The sequence below is a fragment of the Hyperolius riggenbachi genome, chromosome 1 (genome assembly GCF_040937935.1).
Source record: "Hyperolius riggenbachi isolate aHypRig1 chromosome 1, aHypRig1.pri, whole genome shotgun sequence".
In the NCBI taxonomy this organism is placed as follows: Eukaryota; Metazoa; Chordata; class Amphibia; order Anura; family Hyperoliidae; genus Hyperolius; species Hyperolius riggenbachi.
The window spans coordinates 174865911-174878648 of NC_090646.1; the positions used below are offsets into that span (position 1 = coordinate 174865911).

General features: G+C 43.1%; 1 protein-coding gene across 3 annotated transcripts in view; it reads right to left on the reverse strand.

The window, feature by feature from the left end:
• RXFP1 (relaxin family peptide receptor 1) overlaps positions 1-12738 on the reverse strand; it is a 433020-nt gene that overhangs the window by 8534 nt on the left and 411748 nt on the right. For all 3 annotated transcript variants that reach the window (XM_068278866.1, XM_068278867.1, XM_068278868.1), the window contains one exon: positions 11869-12087. In XM_068278866.1, the coding sequence (XP_068134967.1) occupies positions 11869-12087 (219 nt within the window). The remainder of the gene's footprint in view (positions 1-11868; positions 12088-12738) is intronic.

The following is a 12738-nucleotide window of genomic DNA, read 5'->3' on the forward strand; positions in this document are numbered from 1 at the left end:
TAAGCTGCTACTCTTTACGGCTCATGGGGGATCACTATAACTGCACGATCGTACAGTTGAAATTTAGAACAAACCTTCCAGCGCTGCAGAGAGGGGAAAACTGTAACGTCAGTTACAGCAACAGGGAAAGTTGCCTCCCTACAACTACATGGAACAGGCTAAGTGGCGTCGGAAAGGTACTTCTGCCGACGTGACTGATAAGGTATACAAGGTGATGTCAGTGTTTAAAAAAAAAGCCCCTGTGCCTCACTACATGTAAGCTACTATGCTCTACAAACAGCTAGGCATAGTACAGTGGCTATAAAACATAATTTTTCGCCATAGTGCCCCTTTAACTGTTATTTATTCCCCTATGTCCTCTAGAGAGCGCAATGAAAAAAGAAAACCTTCTTGTTTACAGCAATAATAATGCTTATTAAAGTGGACCTGAATTCTTGCGCAGGACAGAAGGAAAACAGAAAAATGCACCCTGTATGTATTTAGAGAGTTTAGCCTGTCTAATTCCCTCTCATCTGTGACTAATCACAAGTAGTAATTTGATCTATCCCCTGTGTCACATGACTGCCATGGAAAGATAAGGCAGATAAGCTCATTTGAAAGCACAGGCTGTAAACAGTATGTCTGCTTCCATGAATCAGGAAGCAGAAACAGTGCACATTTATTTTAGGATTTGTATCAGCTGTAACACAGAAATTTTTTTTTGTTTAAAGATTATTATGTTGCGTATCTTTTAGAGCAAAGAGGATGTTCTGAGTTCAAGTCCGCTTTAAGCAAAGAACTACTCCAATATACATTTATCACCTCCAGGCTCTACAGATAAACAAGATTCAGTTATAGGTGTAATTTTTGGCTGTCAGGATTCATGTCAGTCCACAGGGTGTAAGATTATACTCAGTAACTTAAATTTAGGCCAAAAGGCTAAAGAGGTTATTTTAAAAAATAACTTGAGCGGAAAATTAGAATTGGAAATTAATACCTGATAACACTAATTTCCACAGGGAATAAAGTGACAGTTCTAAATTAACTTGCCTCCTATTAGAATTGTAAATGAATTGCATACAGGTAAAGTCCACGCAAATGCTACACTTGATTTTCTTGTGACATTTGTTCTGAATGAACTCGGCAGCTTCCCAAATGCTTCATTCATATCAGTTGGACTGCATGCAATAAATTATAATAATTTTACAATTTAACCATCTCCCAGAGATGAAAATAAGGCTAAATTACATGAAAAACAAAAGTGAAGCATTTGTTTTAATTAATTGAATTATCCTGTTTGGAAAGCATTTACACACAGTCATGGAGAGAGTTTCTATCATAATTAAATGTTAAGAGGTACGTGAGAATATGTTATGCCGTAAAGACCTGTGATGCTTCACTATGATCACTTAAAGAGAACCCGAGGTGGGTTTGAAGAATATTATCTGCATACAGAGGCTGGACCTGCCTATACAGCCCAGCCTCTGTTGCTATCCCAAACCCCCCTAAGGTCCCCCTGCACTCTGCAATCCCTAATAAATCACAGCCACGCTGCTGACAAACAGCTTGTCAGAGCTGGCTGTGTTTATCTCTATAGTGTCAGTCTGCTGCTCTCCCCGCCTCCTGCAGAACCTGCTGATTGGAGGGAAGGGACGGGGGCAGGGACCGGAGCTATGCAGGAGGCGGGGGAGCAGCTGAGACTGACACTACATATGTAAACACAGCCTCACAGCACGGCTGTGATTTATGAGGGATTGCAGAGTGCAGGGGGACCTTAGTGGGGTTTGGGATAGCAACAGAGGCTGGGCTGTATAGGCAGATCCAGCCTCTGTATGCAGATAACATTCTTTAAACACACCTCGGGTTCTCTTTAAGTAGCATAACAATAGCAGTATCAACTTCTATGGCACCAGGGTACAGGTTAGTGTACTGTTTGTTTATAACTTGCCCTATTTTTGTGTCCCCTGCACCTCATGACCTAGTCTGGAAGATAGATTTATCCTTAGGGCTTTTGGATATGGTTTAAAGGATACCTGACCCAAGTAAAAGGTAACTAAGGTAAGCACAGAGCTATGTTCATGTTGGATCCACATACCTCTGTGCATTTTCCGTTTCTCTCTCCGTTTCCTTGGATCCCTTGGATAATAACAAGGTACAGGGGACACAAAAATAAGGCAGGTTATGGACAAGCAGGGGCCCAACCTGCACCCTGGGGCCATAGAAGTCACATTTTACAATCCAGGTGTGACCTAGACATGTAAGTGGCAGATAATGTCATTTAGCCCTTAGCAGGTGCACACTAGTGAGCCAGAGTGGGAGGCAGAGCCCTAATTTCGAAAGATGTCAATGAGACTAATTAAAATTTATGGAGTAGTGGTCCTGTGATGATGATGATGACTCAAGGTCGGGAGGGTGGTGGCTTTGGGGGGCTGTTAGACCCAGCAGGCAGACACAGATTTTCCAAGATTTCATGCTGGAATCTATTGAAAATCTGTGTGTAGTGTGTGGAGAGATTTGAGCAGATAGATCCTTCACTGATCAGATAATGATCGGAGAGGGATTTATCTGTTGGCCATATTAATCAGTGTATGGCTACCTTAAAGCGGAATATAATCCAGCATTTCAACTTTGCTCTAAAACATTATTTACAGCATATTATATGCAACCAGCATTTTTTTTTACTAGACCAGCATTGGAAGGGTTACACACAGAGCTTTAAAGTTCCGTGGAGAGTAATGCAGAGCATCCAAAGTTTAGATAGATACATTTAAGTATACACAATGTAACAAGTGTTACACACTCTCTGGCTGTCCTCCAGCTCCTGCACAGTCAGAGTATGTCAAATTCACCACTTGTTACATTGTGTTTACTTAAATGTATCTATCTAAACTTTGGATGCGTCTGCATTTCTCTCCACGGAACTTTAAAGCTCTGTGTATAACCCTTCCAATGCTGGTCTAGTAAAAAAAAATGCTGGTTGTATATAATATGCTGTAAATAATGTTTTAGAGCAAAGTTGAAATGCTGGGTTATATTCCACTTTAAAGGGAAGGTTCAGGGACTATGAAAAAAAATTAAAAATACTTATCCACTTACCTGGGGCTTCCTCCAACCCGTGGCAGGCAGGAGGTGCCCACGGCGCCGCTCCGCAGGCTCCCGGTGGTCTCCGGTGGCCGACCCGACCTGGCCAGGCCGGCGGCCTGGTCGGGCCTCTTCTGCGCTCCATTGTGCGTTCCACGCCGGCGCGCTGACGTCATCGGACGTCCTCCGGACTTTACTGCGCAGGCTCAATAGTTCTGAGCCAGGTCGGGTCGGCCACCGGAGACCACCGGGAGCCTGCGGAGCGGCGCCGAGGGCACCTCCTGCCTGCCATGGGCTGGAGAAAGCCCCAGGTAAGTGGATAAGGATTTTTATTTTTTTTCATAGTCCCTGAACCTTACCTTTAAGAGACCTTCATCTGTAGTGCCTAACCATAACTGAACCTTTTACTTTTATAGTTCTTCCTTTAACCTACCATCTACAATTAGATCATGCACATGTGTAAGAGTGGTCCCGCAATAATTTGGCCCTGGGAGAATCTGATAGTAGAATATCTGTAAAATTATCCATATACTACTATTGAGCACTGGATAATCCCGGTATTAGAATATCTGTACTTATTACAGATACTTTACTATCACTTTACCTAACCCTCTTCTCACTCTAACCTTCCCTCTATCTTCTCTTAACACTAACCTCCCTGCCGATCCCTCCACTGATACCAGTGCTACTTTCTGCCTCTAAACAGTTCCTTTGCCGATAGTGCCGTATACAGCCGCAATACATCATGTGTCGCCAGCGCTCAAATTACCCCACATCCCTGGCACCGCTATAACTGCAAATAACATTGCATTCTATACGGCGCCTATTTTACCGAACAGCTGCAGTTGCCCAAATTACCTGCTTCATTAACGCATTCTCTGCCTCTTTCTTAGATTTAGTGTTGGCTTTCCCCATAATGCATAAACCTTCATGATCTAATGCCTAACCCTAAGCTATCAATTGATCTATCACTGACCCTTTCCTTATTATCCAGAGACCCTGACCTTCCTAGCACTGACAACTTTACACTTAACTTTCAGAATGAAGTCTGCTGACAAATGATATAGTGCTCAAATTACTTGATTCACTAAATAATTATCCTATTTTTGTTTAAGTCACCTTTGTTTACCTTAAATAAATCAGATGTGTATGGTATCAACAAAAATACATCTGCCACAATTAAAGATCATCTCATTATTTTCTCATGCTAGAAATGCTTCTGTGTCTATTAAACACATTAGGAATGGCATTTGTTATGCTTATATTCTGGCAACCACTTCAAACATTTTATTACATTTTATTAAATGTTTCAAGTTTCATCAAAAGACAGCTATGTTTTATCTATGAGCTAACATGAAACATCTGTTACTCAGAGCTCTGTGAACTATGAACAAAAAGGAAAACCTGAACTGAAAATTAAAAGTCAAAATAAGCATACACAAGTCATACTTACCTTCCATGTAGTCTACTCCTCAGTGTCTTTCTCCTGTCCTGCATCCTGTTTGTTCACTGTGATCAAGGGAATTTTCCGTCCTCCATTTTGAAAATAGCCATTACCCATACCAGCTTTCTGGTCAGCACACAGTTAAACTGTAACATCGCCCACTTGAGCCATAGGGAAACATGGACATTACCTGGTACATCAGTTTTCCTCTCAGCTATAACTGACAGCAACTGACATTTTACTGACAGCAACTGAAATATTTCAGATCTGACAAAATATTTCAGATCTGACAAAATATTTCAGATCTGACAAAATATTGTCAGAAATGGAAGGGATTATTGTCAGAAGAAAATGGTGAGCTTCTGAGAGGAACTGATGGCAAGGTAACTATGTAATGTTCATTTGAAGTTACCTCATGTGTTTATTTTAAATATTTTTACCCAGTACAGGTTCTCTTTAAGAGTTAGAACTGTTCATGTGTAGGACAGTGATGATTGAATCTGTAAGAATTCATGGACAGTCATGTGACTGCTTTGATCAAGGGGACTTATTGAAGGTGGGGCGGCACCAACATTAAATTGTCTGTTTTTTAAAATTATTATTATTATGATTATTCTCTTGAACATAATTGGCAATTTGAAGAGCAGTCAATGTGAATTTTTTTCCTTTTTAGTATTATGGGCCTTATCTCGTTACCGTATTTAAAGCACCAATTAAGTATGCTAATTCCAGTGAAACAAACATTTTTTTTGAAAATATCTACAGTATATTCTGGCATATAAGACTACTTTTTAACCCTTGAAAATCATCTGAAAAGTCAGTGGTCATCTTATACGCCGGGTGTCATTGATGCCGGGTGATACGCCCTATCCTGTTACCGACTCTCATATCTCGCTGCTGAGGAATGAAGTGAAGCAGTGCAGGCGCACATGTGTGAGATCTGAGAGGCAGAGAAGGAGGTAAATAGGATACAAGGGTGGGCCAGACGGGTGAAAGAGGCGTGTTTTATGGGAACAGCGCAATATATTCTTTCATACCGCTCTGATAAACAGACAAGGAGAGTTGACCAATCCAACCAGTCAATCGCCTATATACTGTTATATACTAAGTACCACATGCGGTACAGCACCAGTATCTGTTCATACATAGCACCTGTATATGATTTTTTTTTTTTTTTTTTTATTTGGTGTGTGTTGGAAGAGGGGTATTCATATACGGCGAGTATATCCCAAACGCTATATTTTAACTGGAAAATTTGGGGGGTCGTCGTATACGCCGGAATATATGGGTAGTTTTTTTGTGTCATAAGTTAGGTTGCAGCAAAGAGAGAGTAGCTTGACCCACACTCCTTGCCCACTACATGGATCATGACCCTGTGATGCATGTGTGACTAAAGGGGCAGATTTTTATATGGCAGGGATTGGAGGGTCAGTGATCTGAACTGATGGGGAGGATTGAGGGACTGTGATCCATTGCACCAGGTCGTTTACATTTCCATAATATTTTTGGTTTGCTTTAAATATATGTTTTATATATGCTAACACATGTATAAATAAAAACTGGCCCTGAACTTGGTTTTTAACTTTTTGAAAATTGTGTAGTCCATAGCAAGCAAAACCATACTTAAAATGTGTGTGAATGATTACGTTTAATATTTCTTTTCTCAAATAATTCTTATTACCTCTATGCTTGATAGGTGCTGAAATGTATTATATTAAATGTATTATATTAACCAACTTGAAGACCACTAGTTCACGTTGCTTTGGACTTCATCAGTGCAAGTTATGGATTATGGCTATATATGGTGATAGGACATGTGAGGTTGAGGTGTTACAGAGTACTGAGTTAAAGGAAAAAAATAAAGTGGACAGTTTAACTTAACTGGAGCTTTTTCCATTCACATGGAGTCCTCCTGGTCTGTTGCGGTCTTAACGCTCTTCTCCATTCAGCAGTTGTGAGCCCCCCCCCCCCTTGAATGCTGCATGCATGACCACGCGCCTCTGGATTGCGCTTCTGTGGACACTCAAATACTGCACTTTTTTCATACAATTCATAGAAATTGCTACTGCTAATACTCTGAGAGTTCCCAGCCACGGGAGCCTGATCAAGGAGGCACGCGGCTGGGGCCATACATGCTCAAGCTCAATAGCCCGCAACTCACCCAGCTGTCCAGTTTTTCGGAGGGACATAGCAACTGAATGGAGTGAAATGATGGCGAGGAACCAGGATGACTACAGGGTGCTGGAAGAAGCCCCAGGTGAGTTAAACTGGACACTTTCATTTACATTAAAGAGGAACTTCAGCCTAAACAAACATACTGTCATTAAGTTACATTAGTTATGTTAATTAAAATAGATAGGTAATATAATCTCTTACCCACCCTGTTTTAAAAGAACAGGCAAATGTTTGTGATTTCATTGAGGCAGCCATCTTTTTCATGGGGCAGCCATCTTTTTGGTTGAAAGGAGGTGACAAAGAGCATGAGACACAGTTCCAACTGTCCTGTGTCCTGATTAGTGTTGGGCGAACAGTGTTCGCCACTGTTCGGGTTCTGCAGAACATCACCCTGTTCGGGTGATGTTCGAGTTCGGCCGAACACCTGATGGTGTTCGGCCAAACTGTTCGGCCATATGGCCGAACTAAGAGCGCATAGCCGAACGTTACCCGAACGTTCAGCTAGCGCTGTGATTGGCCGAACGGGTCCCGTGTAGTGTTGGGCGAACATCTAGATGTTCGGGTTCGGGCCGAACATGGCCGCGATGTTCGGGTGTTCGAGCCGAACTCCGAACATAATGGAAGTCAATGGGGACCCGAACTTTCGTGCTTTGTAAAGCCTCCTTACATGCTACATACCCCAAATTTACAGGGTATGTGCACATTGGGAGTGGGTACAAGAGGAAAAATTTTTTTTAGCAAAAAGAGCTTATAGTTTTTGAGAAAATCGATTTTAAAGTTTCAAAGGGAAAACTGTCTTTTAAATGCGGGAAATGTCTGTTTTCTTTGCACAGGTAACATGCTTTTTGTCGGCATGCAGTCATAAATGTAATACATATAAGAGGTTCCAGGAAAAGGGACCGGTAACGCTAACCCAGCAGCAGCACACGTGATGGAACAGGAGGAGGGTGGCGCAGGAGGAGAAGGCCACGCTTTGAGACACAACAACCCAGGCCTTGCATGAGGACAAGAAGCGTGCGGATAGCAATTTGCATTTTGTCGCCATGCAGTCATAAATGTAATACAGATGAGAGGTTCAATAAACAGGGACCGGAAACGCTAACCCATCACAGATGTTCATTGTTCATGTTACTTGGTTGGGGTCCGGGAGTGTTGCGTAGTCGTTTCCAATCCAGGATTGATTCATTTTAATTTGAGTCAGACGGTCTGCATTTTCTGTGGAGAGGCGGATACGCCGATATGTGACGATGCCTCCGGCAGCACTGAAACAACGTTCCGACATAACGCTGGCTGCCGGGCAAGCCAGCACCTCTATTGCGTACATTGCCAGTTTGTGCCAGGTGTCTGGCTTCGATACCCAATAGTTGAAGGGTGCAGATGGATTGTTCAACACAGCTATGCCATCTGACATGTAGTCATTGACCATCTTCTCCAGGCGATCGGTGTTGGGGGTGGATCTGCACGCTTGCTGTTCTGTGTGCTGCTGCATGGGTGTCAGAAAATTTTCCCACTCCAAGGACACTGCCGATACCATTCCCTTTTGGGCACTAGCTGCGGCTTGTGTTGTTTGCTGCCCTCCTGGTCGTCCTGGGTTTGCGGAAGTCAGTCTGTCGGCGTACAACTGGCTAGAGGAGGGGGTGGATGTCAATCTCCTCTCTAAAGTCTCCACAAGGGCCTGCTGGTATTCTTCCATTTTGACCTGTCTGACTCTTTCTTCAAGCAGTTTTGGAACATTGTGTTTGTACCGTGGATCCAGAAGGGTATAAACCCAGTAATTGGTGTTGTCCAGAATGCGCACAATGCGTGGGTCGCGTTCAATGCAGTCCTAGGCCGAAGAGGTCATAGCCTAGGGTCACAAAAACCTGTTTATTTGGGCAATTTCAATGGTAGTGATGCTGACGTACATAAATCTCAGCCATGGCCGTTAGCAACGTCTGAATTTCACGAAATGTCTCATGCAGGTAGAAGACATATTGTTAGACTTGGATTCCAAAGATGGGGTCCCTACATCTCTGCAAACCAGAGTTACAGGGGTCCAAAATTGGTAAAATCCCCCATAGGCTTTCATTGCCTCCCTATTTCACTCTCCAAAATCTCACATCTTTTCAAAGGGCAATTGCTCAGCAGTGGCAAATTTTCTAGCATTGTAGGGACCCTTAGGGGGAACATGACTGGTGAGTTTCGGGCCCCTAGGCCGAAGAGGTCATAGCCTAGGGTCACAAAAACCTGTTTATCTGGGCAATTTCAATGGTGGCGAGTCTGACGTACATAAATCGCAGCAATGGCCGTTAGCAACGTCTGAATCTCACGAAATGTCTCATGCAGGTATAAGACATATTGTTAGACTTGGATTCCAAAGATGGGGTCCCTACATCTCTGCAAACCAGAGTTACAGGGGTCCAAAATTGGTAAAATCCCCCATAGGCTTTTATTGCCTCCCTATTTCACTTTCCAAAATCTCACATCTTTTCAAAGGGCAATGGCTCAGCAGTACCAAATTTTCTAGCATTGTAGGGACTCTTAGGGGGATCATGACTGGTGAGTTTTGCCACTGCTGAGCCATTGCCCTTTGAAATGGTGTGAGATTTTGGAACGGTAAATAGTAGGCCCAATGAAAGCCTATGGGGGATTTTACCAATTTTGGAGCCCTGTAACTCTGGTTTGCAGAGATGTAGAGACCCCATCTTTGGAATCCAAGTCTAACAATATGTCTTCTACCTGCATGAGACATTTCGTGAGATTCAGACGTTGCTAACGGCCATGGCTGAGATTTATGTACGTCAGCATCACTACCATTGAAATTGCCCAAATAAACAGGTTTTTGTGACCCTAGGCTATGACCTCTTCGGCCTAGGGGCCCGAAACTCACCAGTCATGTTCCCCCTAAGGGTCCCTACAATGCTAGGAAATTTGCCACTGCTGAGCAATTGCCCTTTGAAAAGATGTGAGATTTTGGAAAGTGAAATAGGGAGGCAATGAAAGCCTATGGGGGATTTTACCAATTTTGGACCCCTGTAACTCTGGTTTGCAGAGATGTAGGGACCCCATCTTTGAAATCCAAGTCTAACAATATGTCTTCTACCTGCATGAGACATTTCGTGAAATTCAGACGTTGCTAACGGCCATGGCTGAGATTTATGTACATCAGCATCACTACCATTGAAATTGCCCAAATAAACAGGTTTTTGTGACCCTAGGCTATGACCTCTTCAGCCTAGGACTGCATTGAACGCGACCCACGCATTGTGCGCATTCTGGACAACACCAATTACTGGACTTATACCCTTCTGGATCCACGGTACAAACACAATGTTCCAAAACTGCTTGAAGAAAGAGTCAGACAGGTCAAAATGGAAGAATACCAGCAGGCCCTTGTGGAGACTTTAGAGAGGAGATTGACATCCTCCCCCTCCTCTAGCCAGTTGTACGCCGACAGACTGACTTCCGCAAACCCAGGACGACCAGGAGGGCAGCAAACAACACAAGCCGCAGCTAGTGCCCAAAAGGGAATGGTATCGGCAGTGTCCTTGGAGTGGGAAAATTTTCTGACACCCATGCAGCAGCACACAGAACAGCAAGCGTGCAGATCCACCTCCAACACCGATCGCCTGGAGAAGATGGTCAATGACTACATGTCAGGTGGCATAGCTGTGTTGAACAATCCATCTGCACCCTTCAACTATTGGGTATCGAAGCTAGACACCTGGCACAAACTGGCAATGTACGCAATAGAGGTGCTGGCTTGCCCGGCAGCCAGCGTTATGTCGGAACGCTGTTTCAGTGCTGCCGGAGGCATCGTCACATATCGGCGTATCCGCCTCTCCACAGAAAATGCAGACCGTCTGACTCAAATTAAAATGAATCAATCCTGGATTGGAAACGACTATGCAACACTCCCGGACCCCAACCAAGTAACATGAACAATGAACATCTGTGATGGGTTAGCGTTTCCGGTCCCTGTTTATTGAACCTCTCATCTGTATTACATTTATGACTGCATGGCGACAAAATGCAAATTGCTATCCGCACGCTTCTTGTCCTCATGCAAGGCCTGGGTTGTTGTGTCTCAAAGCGTGGCCTTCTCCTCCTGCGCCACCCTCCTCCTGTTCCATCATGTGTGCTGCTGCTGGGTTAGCGTTACCGGTCCCTTTTCCTGGAACCTCTTATATGTATTACATTTATGACTGCATGCCGACAAAAAGCATGTTACCTGTGCAAAGAAAACAGACATTTCCCGCATTTAAAAGACAGTTTTCCCTTTGAAACTTTAAAATCGATTTTCTCAAAACCTATAAGCTCTTTTTGCTAAAAATTATTTCCTCTTGTACCCACTCCTAAGGTGCACATACCCTGCAAATTTGGGGTATGTAGCATGTAAGGAAGCTTTACAAAGCACGAAAGTTCGGGTCCCCATTGACTTCCATTATGTTCGGAGTTCGGGTCGAACACCCGAACATCGCGGCGATGTTCGGCGAACGTTCGCGAACCCAAACATCTAGGTGTTCACCCAACACTAGGCCTGATCACCCCTCCCAGCTTCTTGCGCTAGGCTTCAAATCTTAAATAAAAAAAAAATTGCACCAAAACAGCAGAAATCCCATCATGGTTTGCACAGCATCAGGGGAAAAATGCCCGGGCAGTTTTCTTCTCTGCAGCTAAAAATGAGGCTTGGGTAAGAAAAACATAGTTCTTATGCTGTGAAACTGTTAAAGAAACACCAAGCCTTTTCAGTGCTGCTGAGTAGATTTTTAGTCTGGAGGTTCACTTTAAGGTAGAGGGCCAAAAGGAACCTTACTCAAAAACGTATGCAAATACAAATTGCACTTCATAAAACAGAAGGCATTTTCAAAAATGCAGCCTTACATAAGAAAGGTTACAACTAGGAAGTAGAAAAATAAACATTTGGCATAGATACAACTGGAGCAGAGGCAAACGGAGGAATATAGAGACGAGGCGGTGAGGTATTTTTGCTTGTAGATACAATAAGAAGTCCCAGCATCGCTTGTGGGGATGAAAATTTGGCAAATTATATATTGGAGCACATAGATGGGATAGTGATGTGTTTGGGTCTCATACCTTTGCTCTCGGCAAAAGCCCTTTGTGGTCTATACTTGTATAATACCCACTACTGTTGCTGTTCACAAGTTCATGAACATAGCAAGAGTTCATTTCTGTCATTTAAAACTTACCCGGTATTTCTACCTGAAGCAGAGATAAAAGTTTGAGTATGAAGATGGGAATCCAGCAGAGGGCATCTGTGAAGACAATGAAGAAGAAGCGCTTGGCTAGCGTCATTTCTTTCTTGATGTGGTTGTGGATTTCGGTTGCCATTATTGCTGTTTGGTGGATACTATAAAACATACTACTGTAGGAAAACACAATGATGATAAATGCTGCCAAATTTACACCTGTTGGAATAAAACAAAATAGAGTACAAAATGAGTTACAAAGGAGGTTACTTGGCTTCTACTAGTCTGTATAATTAGGCTACAGACAAATAAAACCACATACATAAAACTATATGAATTCAAGTGTACCCAAGCCAAAGGGGAGAGGGGATGCTTTCCAAACACTAGAGCTATAAGTTATGAGAAAATTAAATAAAAAAAAATAAAATAGGTAAAATCACATATTGTAGTTAATTTAGTATCAGCATGGGTTCTGAGGACCAGTGTATACTGTGGATAGTTGAGGGGCCATGCAAAAATTTAATTTTCAAACTGATAATTTATTATAAACATGTAATTTTAAACCTTGTATGTACGTATTGGGGTTGTAGCCAGTTATTGGTTTGGGACTTGATTTCACGAGTGACAGGCTGAGGCTGTACAGACGTGTCGCTAGCCCCCAGGGCGGAGGGTGGAAGGAGCAGTGCGCGAGCGTCATGGAACGGGCAGAGGGAGTGAGGAGAACAATGTTCTCAGCTAGCACTCGGCTGAGTTGATCAGTCATTATCAGCCCCCTCAGCCAAGTTTTATCCAGCTTGTATACAAGGTTTTAAACTTAAATTATGGTGGCCATACATCAAGATTTGGCTGCAGTTTGACCATCGAATTGAA